Source organism: Melopsittacus undulatus, chromosome 2 (genome assembly GCF_012275295.1).
Source record: "Melopsittacus undulatus isolate bMelUnd1 chromosome 2, bMelUnd1.mat.Z, whole genome shotgun sequence".
Classification (NCBI taxonomy): domain Eukaryota; kingdom Metazoa; phylum Chordata; class Aves; order Psittaciformes; family Psittaculidae; genus Melopsittacus; species Melopsittacus undulatus.
Genome location: NC_047528.1, coordinates 77,494,257 through 77,515,887, shown reverse-complemented (window position 1 = coordinate 77,515,887; position 21,631 = coordinate 77,494,257). Strand labels below are relative to the sequence as shown.

The 21,631-nt window shown below is 39.8% G+C and overlaps 1 protein-coding gene across 1 annotated transcript in view; it reads left to right on the top strand.

The window, feature by feature from the left end:
• Positions 1 to 12,512, top strand: part of SCML2 (Scm polycomb group protein like 2) — a 71,015-nt gene extending 58,503 nt beyond the window's left edge. The window contains exons 10-14 of the mRNA XM_005151470.3: positions 1,260 to 1,442; positions 2,550 to 2,663; positions 9,341 to 9,622; positions 10,331 to 10,494; positions 12,010 to 12,512. Coding sequence (XP_005151527.2) covers positions 1,260 to 1,442; positions 2,550 to 2,663; positions 9,341 to 9,622; positions 10,331 to 10,494; positions 12,010 to 12,135 — 869 coding nt within the window. The 3' untranslated portion in view covers positions 12,136 to 12,512. The remainder of the gene's footprint in view (positions 1 to 1,259; positions 1,443 to 2,549; positions 2,664 to 9,340; positions 9,623 to 10,330; positions 10,495 to 12,009) is intronic.
• Positions 12,513 to 21,631: the final 9,119 nt, after the last annotated feature.

Sequence of the window (21,631 nt, the reverse complement as noted above, 5' to 3'; positions counted from 1 at the left end):
AAGCCTAAAATATGCTAAACTTCAGCATTTTCTTCAGTTTTGTGTATATTATATATCTCTTTTGTAACACAATATGGAAGTGTTCCTTAATTCAGATCTGTGAGTAAAGGCTTTCTTGTAATTTCTGGTTTGGATTTTTTTTGTGTGTTTCTTTTTCTTCTTTTTTTTTAAAAGCATCTGCTACCAACAAGATGTGATCCTTTAAAGCTCTGCTTATCATTTGGAAACTTACATTAACAACAGAAATCTGCATGACAAGCTGAAAACCAAGAAGACAAATTGATGCATAAACCTGGTGTTTATGCCACTTCTTTCTAGCCCTGAGCTTAAGTAACAAGTTTGTTCCTGCTTTGTTGTAATGTTTTTCTAATCAGAAGTAACTAAAGTCTCAGCTAATGTAATTAATTAGTGTAATTAATGAAATTAGTGTGACTATTTGTCCACATATTGGTAGTAGTGAGTCTTTCAAAATCTTACTAATCTTCACCAAAAAAAATATGGTCAGTTGCAGCACTCTGGGAGGGAAAGGAAGGAGGTCAACAAGCGAAGGACATACGCACATGTCCAGGCTCTTTGTAATCACTCACTTTAAAAGACACAAGATCCATTTGTGGCTGTTGTGGTATCTCTGCCACCTAGCTCCTGTTGAAATAAATGGGAGCTTGACCACTGTAGTGTTGACAACAGGATAGATTTCTCTAGTGATAAAGTAGCAAATGGCAAAACAGTTTCTGTAGTCAGAATTTCAATGGTAATGGATTCCAACATGTCACCACAAGTATGTTCAGTTAAGTTAGTAACTGAGGGGGGAAAAAAATCTAAAAATTTGTTTGCTTCCTTCCCCCACCCCCCTTTTTTTTGTATTACTTTTTTAGCAAGTACTGCAAAGTGTCTTTTTGGTGTTATCTCCTGCAAGTAGGTGATGGAGAACTTGCTCTTTTATAAGCAACCAGCAGAAATTACTCGTAAGGTTTTGGTGATGGGGGAATAGTTGCAAGTTTTGTTATGCTGGTGTGTGAATCCAAAATTTTATTAAAATAAGTTCCCATAGAGCAAATTTAAACTGGCATGGATCCAGTGGAAGGTGAAAGCTGTCCTTTGGATATAAATTTGTTAAACTGCCAGAATGATAGCTTACTCCTCTCGTGTCTTGTGTGGTTTAAATCAAATCTGGATGTCTTCTCCTTTAAGTTAATAATGGTATTTTACCATACTTCATAATGCTTGGGGGATGTTTGACATCATCTTCTTATTCACAGCTTCTTTTGATGGGGAAAAGCATGCCATCAATCTCCCTTCTGTAAACAGTGCATCGTTTGTCCTGCGCTTCTTGGAGAAACTCTGCCACAGCCTGCAGTGTGATAATCTCTTTAGTAGCCAGCCCTTCAGCCCTTACATGGGATGTGCACATAGTCCTATGGAGTATGACAGGAACAAACCAGGTACTGTTAAAACAACTGTTATTTTCAAATGCTGATATTTTTGAGAAATGTGTAACATTTTGAGAAATGTGTTACATCACATGTAACTTTTAATCTGTCTTTCTATGACGTGAGTTGATTGAAATGAATACGCTTCAGTTCTTAGTGAATTGGTTCCAGTGTCGTAGTGCTTTTACAGGATGGGATAGCACATACCACATGTGCAAAAATCATTTTGTTCAGCAAACCGCTCCTTGTAGCCAAGACAGGAAACATGTATTGTATCACTGTGATAATACTAAAAGGACAAGCTCAGAACTTCACATTTCATGTGCTAAATTTATGTTTGGATCATAAAATAAACTTACAAAAAGATATTTACTGCCTTACAAGAAGGACCTTCCTCTGAAAGAGTATTCAGTCTGGCCCTTCCCACACCAAAAAAGGACCTTTTTTCCCTCTTCATTCACCTTACTCAGTGGTGGCTCCAAACTTTTTGCATTCTACTGTGTACAGTCCAGCATTCTAGTAGAAAAGGTGAGTTTTTTAGGTGGCTGCTTTTGATACTTCATATGAGGCCAGTAACTGTCTGCTGCACCAGAAGTATAGAGTGAGGGCAAAATGAAGTGGCTTGTGCAAGATCTCCCATCAGGTTGTTTGTCAGGCCTAGTATTACAAGTTCCAGCCTGAGGGTTACCAGGAGCCATGACTAAGAAAACCTTAATATCAGGGCAATTCCAGAAGACTCATATTGGGTGTGAAGCTTCCTTACAGCTGTCTGATAGCTGAGTCTGTCTTCTGGGTGCTACTGTAGAATTCCCCACCACTGCCTTTTTAGCAGGGAAATTATGTTTCTAATTCTGCCATGTGAAGGTCATTAGTTTTACTTCTTTATTGTTTATTTTTTTAGAAAAGTAGACAGGGTCAAGGTAATTTGGGTGATGAGAGTACAGACTAAGCTGTATTTCTGCTTTGGAAGTTTGTATCAAAATTACTTGAGTCTGTGTGACCCAATAAGGTGAACGGTAATGTGATGAATGGCTGATGTGTGTCTTTGCCTTTGTCGCCTGACTTTCTTCCTGAGCAGCTTTATGCTAGAATAATAGCTGTTGACTTTCTTCTCCACAGCGAAGGAAGAAATGCCTGAAAACAGGATTGCTAAACGATACTCTCAGGACTCTCCACCATACACTGCTCCTCTTTCCCCTAAGCTTCCCAGAAATGATGCTCATCCATCTGAAGGTAATTACATTATGTTGGGATTATATATGAGGATTATTTATGGTTTCAGTATTTCCAGTCAAAGAGGACCAAGTACAACATATGTGTCTGGTTTGTCTCTAGTCTTTGACAGGTCAGGGTGAAAGTATGTTAATTATTGATCACTGGCACAGATTTTGCACTTAGGGAAGATCTACTGCAAGTTCCAGCAGTCCTTCTAAACCTGGTAGTCTTTTTTTTGTGAAGGAGCTCAGGCAGATAGGTGACAGATGAAGCCTCCTGCTTCATATATGACAATTTAGCAGAAAACCAATTGTGCCAAAATGGGTTAGGAGATAAATTCGAAGCAACTCTTAATAACTCTAGGCTGGGGCCATTAAGTGAGTAAGGGTGTAGCTTGATGATACAATTCAGCTGAGTTTATGGCTAGCTGCCAGTGAAAAGTTGTTCTGCTTTCCTTGCCTCTTTGTCTCTGCAGTGGGTACCAGGCCCCCTGGCTGAGTGGTGAGCTGAACCACTGAGCAGAATCACAGAAAACATTTTCATAGAATCATAGAATAGTTAGGATTGGAAAGGACCTTAAGATCATCTATTTCCAACCCTTCTGCCATGGGCAGGGACACCTCACACTAAACCATATCACCCAAGGCTCTGTCCAGCCTGGCCTTGACCACCAGGGATGGAGCATTCACAACTTCCTTGGGCAACACATTCCAGTGCCTCACCACCATTACGGTAAACAACTTCTTCCTTATGTGTAATCTAAACTTCCCCTGCTTAAGTTTGAACCCATTACCCATTGTCCTATCACTACAGTCCCTATTGAAAAGTCCCTTCCCACCATTCTTATAGGCCCCTTCAGATACTGGAAGGCTGCTATGAGGTCTCCATGTAGCCTTCTCCAGGCAGAACAGCCCCAACTTTCTCAGCCTGTTTTCATATGGGAGGTGCTCCAGTCCCCTGATCATCCTCATGGCGCTCCTCTGGACTTGTTCCAACAGTTCCATGTCCTTTTTATGTCGAGGACACCAGAACTGCACACAATACTCCAAGTGAGGTCTCACAAGAGCAGAGTAGAGGGGCAGGATCACCTCCTTTGACCTGCTGGTCACGTTCGTTTGATGTAGTCCAGGATATGGTTGGCTTTCTGGGCTGCAAGAGGACACTGAAGCCAGCTCATGTTCAGTTTCTCACCCCCAAGTCCTTCTGCACAGGGCTGCTCTGAATCTCTTCTCTGCCCAACCTGTAGCTGTGCCTGGGATTGCTCCGATCCAGGTGTAGGACCTTGCACTTGGCATGGTTAAACTTCATGAGTTTGGCATCAGCCCACCTCACGAGAGTGTCAAGGTCCCTCTGGATGGCATTCCTTCCCTCCAGTGTATCAACCGAACCACTCAGCTTGGTGTCATCAGCAAAAATGCTGAGGGCGCGCTCAATCCCATTGTCCATGTCTCCGACATAGATGTTGAACAAGACCAGTCATAACACCAATCCCTGAGGAATACCACTTGTTACTGTTCTTCAGCTGGACATTGAGCCATTGACCACAACTCTTTGCATGCAGCCATCCAGACAGTTCTTTATCCACTGAGTGTCCACCTATCAAATTGATGTCTTTCCAGTTTAGAGACAAGGATGTCATGTGGGACAGTGTCGAATGCTTTGCACAAGTCCAGGTAGATGACATCAACTGCTCTACCCCTGTCCATCAGTTCCGTAGCCCCATCATAGGCCACCAAATTGTTTCAGGCAGGATTTCCCCCTATTGAAGCCATGCTGGCTGTCACCAAGCACCTTGTTGTTTTTCATGTCCCTTAGCATGCCTCCCAGGAGAATCTGCTCCAAGGTTTTGCCAGGCACAGAGGTGAGACTGATTGGTCTGTAATTCCCTGGGTCATCCATTTTCCCCTTCTTGAAAATGGGGGTCATATTTCCCTTTTTCCAGTCGTTGGGAACTTCACCTGACTGCCATGATTTTTCAAATATGATGGACAGTTGGCTTAGCAACTTCATTTGCCAGCTCCTTCGGACCCCATGGATGATTTCATCAGGTCCCACGGACTTGCGCGCCTTCAGGTTCCTAAGATGATCTCCAACCTGATCCTCTCCTACAGTGGGCCTAAGGTTTTCATTCTCACAGTCCCTGCATCTCCCTTCCAAGACTTGTGTGGTGTGGTCAGAGCACTTGCCAGTGAAGACTGAGGCAAAGAAGTAATTGAGAACCTCAGCCTTCTCCAAATCCTGTGTAGCCAGTTCTCCCGATAGCTTCCTTAGAGGGCCTACATTGTCCTTAGTCTGTGTTTTATTTGATACATAATTTTGGTGAAGGGAAGAGTTGTTTGCAGTTTACTTCTCTGGGCTGGTTCACTGTGCACTTGGATGAAGGAAGGGTTGAATAAAATGCAGCCATAGCCAGGGTAGCTTCCTGGTAGATTGATTTAGCTCACTGATGAATAGCACCTTTTCCTGTGCTGCGGCTCAGCTGCAGTAACAGAGCATATATCTAGTCTTAGTCTGCCTCAGACATGAAATACAGCATCTAGGTTTAAGCCTCAACAAGAGAGACTTGGGAAAATGTGAAGCTTTTTACTCTGCATTTGCTACTTAACTGGTTAAACTGGGGTAATTTGTTGGTGTTGACTCTTCCCATCTGATACATACTTTCCCTTGCTGCAAGGGCTTTTTTTTAATTTTATTTTATTTTTTTAATATGATAGAAATTAGTTATTTATTTCCTAATTTTTTTTCTTCTTTTCTGAGATCCTGGTGTCATTTTGTGTCTGCCAGCACCAGTGGGGGCAGAATGATGATCTCTTCTGTGCAAATTGAAAACTCATAGGACTACAGTTAGAGCTGGAAAGGATATAAAATGTTCAAAAGGATACCTTATTTAAAATGGTACATCTTATTAGTTTATAGATATATATGTAGGGTATTCACTTCTTTGTATATAATAACAGCCTCAGAAAATACAGTTCTGAGTTGATTACTGATTTCTGTGTCTTTCCAAAAGAAGTACTGGCTTAACTCCACAGATACATTGTACACCTAAGTCATATATTTCTCATAGGTAACTTAGTAAGTGTAGAATACTTAATTATACTCAAATGAAGTTGTTTCAGTTGGAGCAAAATAAATGTTTGTGTAGATCTACATTATCTTGTAAGAAATCTTCCTCAGAGTGAACATGTGTGCACATACTGCTTTTTAATCTGTGTTTGCTAATGGATCCGTTTTATGGATGAAGACAGCGTACTCCTTAAAGTACATTTTAAGATCAATAGTTCATTATAGAGTGCAGTTACCTTAATTGTTTTGTTGGGGTTTCAGAGGTTTGAATTTGTACTCTGCACTTCAGGAGGCCAAGTGTTCTTCAGTGTTGTGTGTTTCCCATTAGAGTAATGTCCTCTGCTGAAAATCTGGAGGTAATTTTTGTAGTGGTCAGTCATGGGTTGGTTAGTGAGAAGGATCCGCCCCAAAAAAGTTCTGGTTCCACTGAGACACAGTTGTTTTGAAATAGTTTTGAAGTAGCATTTGAAGGCAAAACTGAATAATTGTGGGAAAGGGTCTTTCAAACAGCTCATTTTCCTTCTGATGTGCTCAGGGATATGTTTTGCAGATTTTGCTGCATTTCTTGCTCACTGACAGTTTTTTCTTAAAGTTATGAAAAATAAAGGGTGGGTGGGAATAATTCAGTCTCCCTCCCCCTGAAAACAGAGTGTTCTTACTACTGTGGCTGATTACATCATTCCCATCATGTATGAGGCAGAACAACTGGGTTCTAATTCCCAGAAGAGCTCTGAGAAAACAAAAACGTCTGTGTTTAAACAGTCTGTTGTCATCCTTACATTTGAAACATAAGGCCTTTTATTGGCCTTTTATTAATCTGCCCAGAGATCAGGCATGCTGCAGAGGAACCTCCCATGTCTTTCCATACCACTGTTGCTTGCAACTGCTCAATATGTCAAGGCAGGAGAAGCGTGTCATTCATTGCTCCATGCATTGAGAAGCTCTGTTTGCTAGCTGCCAATTTTGAATCAGCTGTCATACCAGTTGATCACTTTTTCATCAGGATTGCAGCTGCATTGTGTTAGAAGAGAAGCTAAATGGGTGGAAAGGAAAGTGGACTGGACCCTGTAGTTGCTGAACAGAAAGACCTTCTTGAAAAGATGATGGAAAATATTCCCACTTTTCCACCTTGTGTATGTGGAATGAGATTTTACAGTAGGATAAATTCAAATACTTGTATCTTGGGGAAAAAAGCAGAGTTGATCTTTCCCAGCCCTATTTACTACTGTTTAATTTAGGATGTATAACATCAGAGAGAAATCTGGGATATAACTGGAATAAATAAAGTGAAATTCTTTTGTAATACAGTCAGTTTTAAAAATCTTTTTGTCTTGCTAAATCTTAACAAGGATTATGTAAAACAATTATTTTAAAAAGCTCACCTATATTTGAGACCTCTGCTTCTTTACTATTAAAACTACAAGAAGTTGCTTGGTTTTTTTTTTTTTTTAATAAACACATTACATGGAGTTGGCTGGTACATGCTTAAATACCCTAGTTGAAATTTTCTGCTGGTGAGTATTGTCTCCACTGTTTCATCCTAGCATTCATGACTTCAGAAATCTGAGTCTGCAGGTTAAGTGAGTTAAATGTTAGGCTCTTTTATATAGCTTTGCTGTAACTTTTTAAAGTATCACCTCCACCTTTGGTCTTGGACTGGGATTTCTGTTACTGGTTTCATTCTCTATAGCTCTAATTTTCCCTTGGTTGGCTACCCTTTAATTTTATGATGCATATCATTGGCTACATCTCCTAAAGTTTCTCTGAAATTCTATAGAATGATGGGGTTTTGTTTTCATTTTGGTAAGTTGCTGCAACTGCTTCAAGCTGACAAATGTAGAGAAGTTAGTTTTCTTGTTTGTTTTCTTTGAAAACTTCAGTGCTTTGCTTTTGGGATTCAGATCTAACAGCCTAGAAAGTTTTGCAGTAGTTTTGAATGGGTGGACTTAATGAAAGGTCCTCTCCAACCTAAATGATTGTGTGATTCTGTTCTGTGATTCCATCATCTTTCTCTTACTACATTCACTAAGTAGGGAGCTGGCTCTGAGTGCCCTTGGTTGCCTTTCAGGACTATGCTGTCTGAAGACCAAAATGTGCTTAATAGTTCCTCACTGCAGAAAACTTAGACCTCATGAAGCAAGTTGAAAACATGCTTGAGAAGTTCACAGTTTTTTTTTAGGAAAATATTCTTCCTTTAGGTTTAATTGGCCTAAGAAATTATTGAATTTTATCATATAAGAAGAGTAGTAAAAAGCTTATTTCAGGAACTTGTTTTGCAGAACATGCCAGCTCATATTCCACAGAATATGCTGCTTCACTGGCATATGTTTTATAACTTCACTAGAGTAATTTTCAAGACGGTAGTGTGGGGTTAACACTTACGTGAACCTGTTAGCTGTGTTTTGCAACTCCTAACTCTCCTGCCAAAGCAGCATTTGTTTCATACAGATTTGTATGTCATGGTTCCAACTTCTTTTTTTGTGCTAGGTATTGGCCTGGAGTAGAATACATACGATTGCTAGAGAATGGAGTGGTGTTCTTATCTGTTTGGGTTTGGATTTATTCCTTTTATAGCATGTTTCTCCCAGTCAGACCTAAATTCGGTTGACTGAGAGTGGAATTTTCAGTAAGCATGCAAACCTGGCTCATGTCTCATGGCACAGGGAAAGGGACCAGCTGAACTCTTCTCATCTGGCTTAGAAACTGTATTGACAGGCTCTAAAAATTCATGAGTCTTCTAAGTGGGCGTTGTTTGTGTTCTGTGGAGTAGAAATTAGCTGAGAAGTGCTAGGAACTAAAAACAGGAATGTTGTTATACTTCCTTCAGAGACCTGGTTTATGTAGGGGTTTTTGGCTTGTGTTTTTTTTTTTTTAGCTTGCTTAGTGGATTCAGTAATTCACATGTATCTTTTTAGCTTTCCAGAATCTGTGCTTATAGACCCTGCCCTGTGGCAAGAACTAAGTGTATGTAGATAAAGGGTTTAGTCAAAACGTGTTATGTTAGAGTGCTGTAGTTTGTAACAGTTTTGCCTCTAACCTGTTCAGTTTTTAATGATGGCCTCTGTGTCTGAATGCATGGGGATCTACAGAAGATAACTGTCCACTTGTTTATGAAGTTAGTGACTCCCTCTGCTGTCTAGAACAATTTAAACAATTCTTAGTTAGCATGAGCATTTTATTTATAATAAAGATTTCTTGCAAGATAAATGTAACACATTCTTAATGCTTAGCTTTTTGAGAACAGTTTTAAAAAAAAGATAATGAAAATGCTTGACTAAAATTGTTTGATGTATCAATTTTAATGTTGGACAGTTTTACCTAAAAAAAATTCCTCTGTCACTTCCCTGTTCATAGTATTTAACAAATACAACTGAAATTATTTATGGAAGACTGTTGCAAACTTGCCATATTAATTTTTTTTTGCTGCAAAAAAAGGTTTTAAAGAGACAGGAAGAGCTCAGTGATTTGTAGAGGAAAAGAAGCAAACATTCAGCAACAGTAATGTCCTCACAGATTTGTTAACAGGCTTACAATCTGTCAGTATTTTTAAGAGACTATAGCAAGGGGTTGAATAACAATGGTATAATGTCCATTACTTCAAACATACACATACTTGTTTTTTTGTGTAGCAGAAACATTGCCTATAGAAGAAAACAGCACTTCCAAAGAACACCGATTTTCTGAGGACTCTCTAGATTCTGCACATAATTCTGTAAATCCTTCAAGCCCAACCTGTCGAAATTCCACAGAATATTGTGCTTCAGGGAGTGCAGCATATTACAGAAATTCCCATCAGTCAGTGAATGCTACCTCAAATTCAACCCCAATCCTGCGCAGGCTGTCCTTGAGCTCTGCTGGGAGCAGCGGTTACTATGAAGTTAGTAGGAATCGAATACAGAGGCGGATTGAAGGTACGCTATATAACTAAATTTTCCTAAATATGTGAGTGCTTTTGTTAACATACAAAGTCTGTGAGTTATGAATAAAGAAGCTCTTTGCCATAAAAAAGCTTGCATATGGAATGAAATGTGCTATTGCCACGCATGTCAGGCTTGCTAATGTAACTGCAAATACAGAACTGAAGACAGTTAGAACTAACACTGCAGTGCAAGATGGTGTTGGGGGGTCTTGCCTGCTGCATCTTCCTCTCACTGCTATTATGGATCCTGCAGCAAGGCAGACTGGAGAGGGACAGCTATATGCAGCTGACTTCCTGAGCATCTTGTCGCCTATTTCTGTGTTGTTGAAATATGGGGTGAGGGTTTCCTCCTGTCCTTCCCTCTGTCTGCACAGCTTAACTTGCCTTTGCCACGTTCCCAATTAATGGCATCTTGGGACCCAGGAGCCAAGTATAACTCAAACTAATCCCTCTAGGTGTGTCATAGTGCTCATGTTTATGCTGCTGTAAATATGTGTAGTTATATAAGGCATTTAAAGACAAATGGAACAGCTCAATGTTGTTTGGGGGGAAATAAAACATCTTTCATTTTTATATACTACAAAGAATGCATAATAAAAGCCACATGTTAATATTAAGAATGTCTTATGTAAAATGAAATGTGTTATCCCTGTATAGACTAGTGATACTTCTTCTTTTCACATTATTTTTATACTAAAAGCTGCAAGTTCCACAACCGGGCCAGATTTGAATTCACTAAAAAGGGAGCCTTCAAGAATATTGAATAAGGATCCTTCCACCTGGTCAATAGAAGAAGTAATGCGTTTTGTGAAAGAAGCTGATCCACAGGCACTAGCTCCACATGCAGAACTCTTTAGGAGACATGTATGATGCATATCCATTCTGTTCTAGTAGATAGTGTGTCACATTAACCTCCTAAAATACAGCTTCCATCTCTATCACTCTATTTGCAATTGAAGGTAGAATAGACTGTACTCATATATTAGAGGGAGGTTAAAAATTATTTTTCCACCTGAAACTCCTCCTGCGGTATATTTTCTCTGTGTTCCAGTCTTGTTAGACTAAATATCCACTGCTTTCCAGTTTATGTGGAGTAACACTAATACTAGAAGCATCCAAGTTCTAGTGACCAACATCCATAGTGCCCCTGTCATCCCTGGTACCTCTAGAGGAGATGACATTCTCATGTACAGTTTGGGGCATTTGGCCTACCTAGATGTCACCTAAGACAGTTTGTTTTGGGGACTGATTATCCTAAAGTAGAGGCTGTTATGCCTCTTTAGCTTTATATTTGGTCACTAATACTGGAATTCAGAGAATCAGTTGAAGTGCTGAATTTGCCTGTTTTGGAAAATAGTGTGTAGGGTTTTGTAAGATTTAATTAAATGTTGTCTTTAGAGAAATGAACTATGTCAGTTTCTATGTGCTATTACTGGTCTCTTCTCTTCCTTCTCACTGTGGTTTTCTATAGCATGTTGCTCAGCAAAAAGCTGCTTGCTTATTTCATTGTATACAGCCCTTCAAAAAGAGGTTGGCTTTCTCTTTAGCATTTTCCACACATGTTCTGCACCAGCTCCTACTAACAGTTAAATCTCAGGGTAAGCTGGATTGGACAGAAAACTGAAAATAACTTTTAATGGAGCTTCCTGTCTTATGTTTTATTCTTAGTTGCATAACAAGACTAAATGTCACTTGTTTTGTCAGGTTTATGTTTAGAAAAGTAAGACAGTGGTTTTCTTTATGGTGTTTTAAGGAACTAATTGCCTGTCTACAGTATGTAATGCTGCTAAGAGCTTAGTACTGTCACATTTCAGCAGCTTCTCAACTAGGCTGTTGAAATCTGACTAAGTTGTCCTTGGTCTTGATCCTAACAATCTGTCTGGTTTAACCTGGACAGAGATCTGTCTTATTTCACAGATTTAGATGGTCTGTAACCCCTTTCTCTGTGTGACTGTTTGCATGCGCATGCCAGAATCCTCCCACAGCTGTGTTCAAGGTTCAGTGCAAGGCCTCAGAGCTTGGATCATTTAATCTCTAACTGCACAGCCCTTCCTTTGCAGCTTCCTTTTTTTTTTTCCCTTTGACCCATTCACTTTTTGTCCCAGCCACTACCTAATTTTGAGGGCTCTTTCATCAATTTCTTTTACTCACTGTAAAGTTCTCTAACTTATCAAATACCTCAACCATATATTAAAAAAAATACTTACATGAATTCAGTTTCAGTGGCCACCTCTAAATATAAAATTGTACTACTTTACGAAGTTTTATATAAAGGAGATAACTTTATACTATAGAATAAACAAATGTAAAGTACTTTCCAGTTTTACCAAGCAGCTTGTTAAAGTAGTTCTGTGTTGTGTTTCTTTTTTTCTTCTGTAGGAAATCGATGGGAAGGCACTACTCTTACTGAGGAGTGATATGATAATGAAATATATGGGACTGAAGCTGGGGCCTGCCCTTAAGTTGTGCTACCACATTGAAAGACTTAAACAAGGAAAGTACTAGCCTGTGGGGATGCACCACAAGTTCGTGTGTTTGTTTCGCACTAAGCTCTCAGGTTCACAGCCATCGCCTTTGGAACAGTTCTGCTGATCTAAATCATCTTTATTTTTTGAAAGTGCTCTCACAATGTAAATAAGGCATTCAGGATAAAGGGGGAAGGGATATAATCTGTATTACACTCTAGTATTTTGTGAACTGTTTCAAAAGGTTTGCAGGGAAGGACAGTTGATCATACTGGGGGCAGGCGGGTCAGGTGACGGTGCTCTTCCAATCCTGTGTTCTCTGTTACAGACTTCAGCCAATGTGTTTGTATTCAGAACCAAAACAGCTAAATCCCAAAGGAAAATAATAAAACAAACTGGCATCAGGTGTTAACAATTTTTACAGGGGTGGCTATAAACTTTTATTTTGCAGGAAAAATTTAAAACAGAAGGTCTCATCTCCGTAGTGAATACTATGTCTGGTTCTCCAGCAGTGTAAGACTCAAGTATGTTATTCTAGATTATTCTTCCTAGATTTCTGTAAAGGAAGTAGCCATGTGATTTTTTCATGGGGGATGGAGGGTAGGGCTTAATGCAAATATAAGCTTTTATAAAGTTTGCTTCTCAGTCCTTTGTTAAGTTATGAGGACAATATATTGTCAACTTATGCAGGCAATAAATACTTTTGTTTCACAAAAGGGCATATTGGCTGTTTAAACAAGCCATTTCTGGGACAGACTGACTTCACTGGAACAACGCATCCACATTTTAAACATTCCATCTTTCTGCCAAGTTTGGCATGGATATGCATATTCATGCTCTTTATATATACATTTGTATGTGTCAGGGAAATACATACTATATATATATAAATATACATACACACTGTATGTATGTATTCGGATTTTTTAATGTGTACTTTGCACTGTGCCAGAGAAAACTGTACAATTTCCTTTTGGGTTTTTACCAGTAAATTTGGTTGTGTACTACTTCCATACTCATTAGCACCTGTTTAAATTTTTTTTTGCCCATTCTTGGAGTTAGAAGGTGACAAACAATCAAAGGGTGATTTTATTAATACAGGCAAGATTCCTGTACTATGCAATACTCTTGGTTATTCATCCCTTAACTCTGAGCCATATATTCTGGTATATTTCTGGAAAGAGGCATCTGGTTCCAGTGGTTTGGGCTTATATTTCCTATTAGGAAGTGCTATTATGTAACTAATAAGCCTGTTTTGGGTAAAATTGGTGCTGTTTGTATAAGCTGCAAGAATGAGTGGTGATAATATAGCAGTTTGTTGTCACTGCTGATTGTAATGTACATCAGGGACAAGAAAATATACGTTCTGTGTAGGAAACTGAATGTACTGTATGTAATAGTGTGAGTGATAAAAACTATTTGCTAGGGAAGGTCTAGTCTTAAAATGGTAGATTTATTATATTTCTTACTGCCTTTTTATATGAAAGCATATAGTATAAAAGTATTTTTTACAAATTCCTTTTCTGAAAATGCCTTGCTTTACCAGTAGTCTGATATTCCTCAGGTTTGAGCAGAGATACTGCTGCAGAATAATTTCTGTGGCTCATAAATGTCCCAAGTATTTTGTTAGTTTAAGTGACTGCAACGTAATTTGAATTTATCAAGTCATTTGGATTTTGAGAACTGTTTTTATTATTACATCATTTGACACTGAAGGTTATCTATATTGATTTGTTTTGCATATCTTTTGTGGTGCATATATGCTTAGATGAATAATACAAGCATGCCCTTTATAGTAAGAAAAGGTCAGAGCATTGATTAAAGAAACAGAATGTTTTCTCTTTCTGGTAGGAAAATCCTGACTTGATTGTCGGCATAACCATGTGAAAGTTAGTTATGTGCTGATGAAAACATCATGCCCCTCATGTTCAGTATGTTATCTATACCTTACTTCTTCCATGCTGTATTATGTTGATTTTCAGAGTTCTTTGGTATAAAAAGATCTCACACAGTTCAAGTAATTGACTGAAAACAGTTTTCATTTTTTACATTACCATTGGCATAAGAAAAACAAAGATATTTAAATTCTCTGTTTGGCCTTTATGGAAAGACATTTTTGTACATAGCACTGTTTTGAGTATAAATATTTGTTCAAGGCTTTCTGTGCACCCATGTGCACAGGGATTACTGTGATGTTGCAGTACCTGGATTTCACAGTGTGCTGTAGCGTGAGATTCAAGTTTTCAAAGTGTTGTAGTAGAATATATTTTTTATTCTTTATTTCCAATGGGATGTTCTGATCTATCAATAAAAATAAAATAGTTTGTTCATTGTTGTAGCTGTTTTGTTTGACACTGTATAGATACTAGATATATGTATCTCTATGTGAGTGCTGTTTGCGTAGGGAAGGGAAGCTATCTTATCTGGCATTTGGCAGTTCTTGACAGTTCATGTAAACATCTGATGTAAGGAAGCTTTAATCAAAAGGTTAAAATCATTCCAACATTGTTTATTTAAAGCAATTCTTGTTTGAGCTTTGGTTAGTCTGCTTTCAAAGTTACAGTTTAGCAATATATTCTACTATTTCATTTTGCATATCTAATTTTGCCACTTACAGCTTACAAAACTGTCATATAACCACTGAAGAGGCTGCAAAAAACTGTCCTGTGTTCAGATGAGGACCTGAAGTGTTTCAAATTGAAGGAATTAATGGAAATAGGTGTGAACTTCATACACTATATGTTTTCTTACTTCTACGAACAACAGAAATCTGTTGTTCTGGTTGCTGTTCGCACTGATCAGCCTGTGCTTGAGAAGTAACTGAAATTGGTTTAATGGTAAGCTCAAACCATTCACAGGCAAATTGTGGATCTTGGAAGTTGGTAGTGACAGTAGTTCAGAGGGATTTTACAACTGATTTCTTTCAAAAAGATACTGAGTATCTTTTTTTGGTGAGTATTTAATACAGGATGTTCTCTGAGTTGCTTTTCTACCAACAGGGATTGGGTCTGTTTATCTGGTTCTGTATCTTTCAGTCATCTTGCAAGACAGTGCCATAACTCCTCAGTACATTGTAAGACCTCTTCTACTTGAAATTAAAATACTGCTGCCTAGCAGCTCTCACAATTCTTGCTGTAGAAGACCTATGCAATATTGAAACTGAAGAGTGCTGCATGGCAGGGTGATTGCATGTTGTGGTTGACATGACTGCATTTTTGACAAGTCTGTTATGGCTGTATATATAGTAGAACTTTTTCAGGAATGATGCTGAAGACAGAAAAATCGTGTTACAAATGTTGGCTCAAAGGATGGAGTATGAGGATAGGCTCTGCCCATCATATAGATCATTAATGAAGATGTTAAATGGGATCAGACCCAGTACTGTTCCCTCGGGTACACCAGTAGTTACTGGCTTCCAATTAGACTTTGTGTCACTCATAATTGTCCTCTGGGCTCAGCTATTCAGCCGATTTTCTATGCACTTCCAACCCATGCCTCAACAGCTTGTCTGTGAGGATCACAGGATGGGAGACAGGGTTGAAGACCTTCATGAAGTCCAAGTAGGCAATGTCTACTGCTCTCTCTCCATTTACTAGGCCAGTCATTTCATCATGGAAACTTGCTAAGTTGGTGAAGCATGACTTCCTCCTGGTGAAGCCATGCTGACTACTCCTGATGATAATCATCTGGTTCTTGTGCCTGAAAATGGTTTCCAGCATTAATTCCTCCACACTGAGGTGTGGCTGACTGGCCCATAGTTCCCTGGCTCATTTTCCTTGCTTCAGGCACTTCTCCCATTCACCTTTATTGATCAGAAATTTATGGAGAGTGGCCTTGCAATGTCATGTGCAGGCAGGAGAGTGACCCTCAGCACTCATGGGACCATCCCATCAGGCCCGTTAGACTTACCTATGTCTAGTTTACTTAAGTATTCCCTGACCTGTGTCTTTTCCACCAAGGGTCCATTGTTCTTGCTTCAGCCTTTTGCCATGGTTTCTGGGACCTGGAATTCCTGATGGCTGGTCTTGCTATAAAAGGCTGAGGCAAAGCAACCTGTCAGTACTTCAGCCTTTTGCATGTTGTATGTAACGAGGTACCCTGTCTCATTCAGCAGTGGGCTCACATTTTCCCCAGTCTTCCTTTTTCACCTATACAGTGTAACCTATTTTAATGCAGTATCATGTAATAAAACACATTTTAAAAGTGGGTAGCACTGTTGTTTTCTTTAATTGGATGGTGACTTACATTTGCTCAAAATGAACATTTAATTCCAACGTTGGATCTGTGAACCTCTTTTAAAAGTTATGACCACCTTTCTGCTGCTCAAGTTGAAGCTATGTAGTTAGGCTGGCTTGGTTTAAAGAGAAAGGAAAAAAAATGAGAACCCCTCGAGATCAATTTCAAAGGTCATATATTCCTCCTCTCCTTTTTTTATTACATGTAAAACTATTAGAGTGAGTAAAAAGTGCTCATTTGGAACCGCCTAAGAGTGACGCAGGGAAGCAGAAGCTAGTTTCATGTCCTTTTCAGTGGTGAAATGATTGCTGCTTTTTTTCTCAAGTCCTGATTATAATCTTTCTCTCTGTAAAGCTTACGAACTACCCCATAATCCTGGGATCGTGTTCCACAGCTGTCTGTATTCCTGTTGTTTCAAAGGTCATGCAGAGCCATTCTGAGACTTTTATCTTCTTAAAATCCAAACCGTCTGTTGTAAACTCACTGTGTTGTGAGTCAGCAACTGAGACATTTTGTATCTTTCATTTTTTTTTTACAGTAAGAACCTCAGACATAGTTTGTTGGGTTTTTTTAAAATAGCAAAATATTTTGCTGCTTCCTCATCTGACAGTTCATCCTAAATAAATTTTAATTTCTGGGGCTGTGTAGAGTTAAAATCTGCCATTACAGTGATCCAAGAGGCTTTTAAATCCCCCGCTTGCATAAATCATCCATCCTTGTCCTAGCAGATCATTGTGATTAGCTGTAATTTGTCCCATTTGAATCAGAATTAGCCTCACCAGCTCCAGAATCTCACAGTCCTGCTGTACAAGCTGAGGAGTCCTGAAGGAGCTGCTTCTCCTTGTAGCTTTATGGACCACTGCTAGTTTTATTTCAGCTTCCATTATCTTCAGGGGAAGTGTTTAGTGCTGATAGCAGAGGCTGCAGACTTCTTTTCTTTTTAAAATACACGAAGACATTTTCATCCACAGAGATTCACTTCACAGCCTCCAAAATCGAAGCCATTCCAGGACAAACAGTACAAGCAAACAGATGCCAGCACAAGAGGAAAGGGAGATGGCATCCCATGTTGTGTGAACAGACAAATGGGAACAGATGTACAGCTTGAAGCTGGCAGAACCCCTTTCTTCCAATGGTGCCTTTCTAGTTCTGACAGCTGGAAGAAAATGAATACACCACAAAACCACCATGATAATTGCCATTTCCTTGCATTGGCAGTCTCAGCACTGAGATCGAGAACTGGAAGGAAAAAGGCTCATCTACCCTCCCAGGTGGAAGCTGAGGCAATTGGCAAGGCACTGGGAAAAATCTTAATAAACGGTGGCACACCTTTAGAAAGTCTGGTGCTCAAATGAAAAAGGCCATAATTTTACTAGATTGTTCCCTTTCTCGTAGTTAGCTTTTTTCAGTTTATGGAGGCACTCAGTTTCCCCAGGCAATTGTTCTAATACTGTCCAGATCCCTAAGATTGGGGGTTTCAGACAGATGAGAACTCTTCTCTCAACTTCCATCTGTCCAAACCAGTGCTCCCAACCAAGTCTTCCCTTTGTTGGAGACCCTTTTGAAGGAAAGATCTTTGCATGTGCTTCTTTTGCATGTTTTGAAAAGTAAGAAAGGGGCTCTGCAGCTTGTTTGTTTTATCTTTATACCAACTGTTGCTGCTGTTCTCATTCCTTGCCTGGGAATGTTGATGGTACTCTCTTGCAAGCAGAGGACTCTCACTTAGGTGATGTTACTCAACGTGTGGTCTATCAAATGTTTTTCTGTCTGTCAGTCTCCCTCTTCAAGTCCCTGAGCTTTCATGAACAAAATAGTGGGGTGGAAAAATTAGTAAGTAAGTGCTCAGTTTTAGTCTACCCTTGATTTATGCTAGTACTTTCAGGGTGAGATACTAGATAGGTCATTGGAAAGTACTTGCGGCATATCGCTTGTTAGGCTCTGGGCAATGGTGTGGTGTATGTTTTTGGTTGTTTTGGGACAGTTTGCTATGGGTTTTTTAATTGAATTCTCTCAGTTCTTTGTTTATTTTCAAGAGACCAGCTCAGCCAAAGGGAACATATTACTTTCATACATCTTTGCATTCATTATAGTGTATTAATTGTAAACTGTCTTTGCCTGGGTGGTGGTTGGCTACAGGAAATGAGCAAGTTGGAGAAAGTTTAAATGTTTTGAAAGAAAACAGAAATGGAAGCCTGGGATGACTGATAGGGTTTGCGTGCAATAAACATGGGAAGGAAAATATATGAAGAATGAAGTAATGGAAAATCATAAAGGAGAAAACCAGGTGGATATACTAACTTAAACTGTTTCAGATTTGGATGCACTGACTGTTGAGTCATGACTAGTGTCTTTGACTGTTTGCGTTGAGCTGAGATTTTAAAGAGGAAATTTAGAAATTAACATTTTGAACCATCTCAGGGATGTGAAGTATTTTATCTTGACATGATTTAATCAGAAAACACGGACTGAATCCTTGTAATTTCCTATCTAGTTTTTGGCTCATCCTCTCCCTGTCTCTAGTGTTTCTTCCCAATTGAATGAGCTGCTGCTACCAGCTCCTTCGTGACATGATTTCTTTTAAAGCCAAGCCAGTTGAAGAGCCAAAACCTAGGAATACAGGATTGGGCTTAATTTCATATAATTACATGTCTTTGTATCATAGTTGTTTACACTCTCTCATTGTAGTCCGTAGAGATCTAGCTGACTGAGTTGAGGGTATGAGTGATCTGACCACATACCAACATCTATTTTACAAGGCAGTGAAAGCTCTCTTGACTCTATTGGTTTTACTGACTGTATTTCCAGTATCTATAATGGGAACCTCGATACCCATCTCACTTAGCTGCAACATGTGAGCTAATTTGCCACCTAAAGTGCAGTTCATTTCAGGTAAGATGGAACAATGCCCTTACGTGAGTCCAACACTGAAGGACCTAGTTGGTGTACTGACCAAGAAATGCTGTGGTCCACCACACAAGGGTTCTCACTCAAAAGTCCTGATGTCCATCCATAGAGAGTATTTCTGCCCTCTTAGACCTTGACTGTTGCACAGTTGGAGCGCTGTTGCATCTCTTGTCTCTGAAGGACAGGCACGTGGGGTTTTTTTATGCTGATCCATGCTCTATAGACCAAGATTTCAAGGTACTTACTTTGAAGCATTTGTTTAAAGAATGAGGAATCTACTTGGTACCTTTGTAACTGTGAAAGGAGGAAGGCTTTCCTTTTTCTCAAACAGGAAATCACTTGAGTATCAGAAGCCTCAAAAATTAATAGCTTTCCCATGCTTACTGATGAGACTTTTAGGGGCTTTCTTGCAGTACGTAAGCTCTGGAAGGAAGGACCTCCCTTGTTTTTTGTCACAGTGACACACATTTTTGTCTGTGAGATGCTAGACCAAGACAAAATGTTGCCTATCTTTGGTTCTTAAGCAAAAAAAGATGGAAACTCCATTGACAAGGATGTGGTGGGAAGGATGATACTGAAACAATGCAGAAAATGTGACCATTTTTAGACAGCTGTGGGTTAGGAACATTAGTAATCCCAGGAGCAAAGGGGGCTGGGCACAGGCTGATGTGGGGATGCAATGTGCTTTCCTGGAAACATGCACTTCTTAACAGTGAAAACTAATGTTTTACCTGTAAAATAGTGCTCCCTTCCAGATACCTGATTAGATTGTACCCTGCCATTTGTTTTTTTTTAATTTCCCCCTCTCATTTTGAAAGTATCCTGATAATTTCAGTACCAGGATATTATCTTATGAGAGGTTGGGGTATATGGGCACAAAATAGTGCTAAATATTTTAGCGATTAGTAATTTTTCTCCCCATACATGAAGAAATGTTTCAGATGGTTCAACAACAGAATGGATTTTCCTAGCAAGGCTGTGATACCAGGATTTTAACAACTGTGGAAAATATGTTTTCCGCACTAAAATTAGGGGATTTGCTCATGTGTGTGTAGGGCTGCCCCAGTGTACTCTGAATTGCAAGCTTCAGCATTAAGAGTAAGTTGTATGGTCTAAGAGAAAGGCAACTTTAAGTAAGAGGAAGGGGGAGCATTGTGGAAAAAAAAAAAGTAATAGGTGAGTGAAAAAAGCAGATTGCACAAATTAACATCATTAATGTCACAGTGGCAGGCTGGCTGCATTTGGGAAGGCAAGAACCGATCCCAGCCAGAGGAAAACGAGGGCTTTGACAGAGCCCTTCAGCATGTTTTTATAAACTTGAGCACAAAAAAACTAAACCATCTGGCACCAGGATATTATGCAATGTTGTTTTATGCTATTTTCATTGTCCAAGATTCTTCATGAGGACTGGTAATGAGCCTCTTATTGTTGTCAGAGCACTGTCCTGAGGTACCTCTGTGCAAGTGAAGGGGCACAGACTCCTCTGAATCTCTCCCTTAAGTGCTTGGTGTGCCAGCCAGTCTCCCCCGAAATCTTTCACATGCAAGAAGTGAAGCTGCTCCTTGAGCCCTTGTGGCTCAAACCTCTGCAGGGATTTGCAAGGTGGTGTGGCCATCCCAGTGCTCTGGGGGCCTGAGTGGAAAATGGGTAGAAGTGGTTAAAAAAAGTTAGCAGTGATGGGAAGATATACTGGTGTATCAGTTTCATAGCTGATAGGAGCAGGGGTGGTAGGAGAGCCTCAGTCACAGGTCATTTGAGGCTTGTGATATGCAGAAATGGATGCCTTTGCTGTTCTCCTTCCCCTTCTCTTCCTTCCAGGCTGTGTTTCCTGCTGCCCTTTCCCATCCCCTGCTGTGTCAGGCCATGAGGAGGAAGGCCACACTGCCTTGCATGCTCTGCATGTATGTGATCTGATGTACCACCTCCCCTGGCCTTTGCTTCTCAGCTGCCTTCAGGCCAAGAAACCATTACCAGTGCTCAGTGCTCTCCTTTCTTTCCACTGTCACTAAACCAAGTTGCCCTGGAGCCTTATTTTTGAAGCTGATACCTTCCTTTTCTGTCATCTACTTGTGGCCAAGGGCCACAGTTTTGCTTCTCCCTTTCATTCTCTGGCTGGTTGGTTGCTAACTTTATTAAAGGTGCAGTGCTAACAGGCCTGGAGGTGGCTCTTATCTCGGCTTCCACTTCCTACTTTCATCTCCCCACTCTCCACCTTTTCCTTGCACTCATAATTGTCTGCTGCTTACCTGACCGCTTGTCTGTTCTCTCAGCCTAAAACCAGGTCAGTCCTCTGGCTGAGGAGATGCTCATTCTTCTTTTGGATTAATTTCTGTTGCTCACAGCTAACTCCCTGTGCTGAAGCATTAGCTGTGCACCCCTGAGCCCAGGGCTGTACT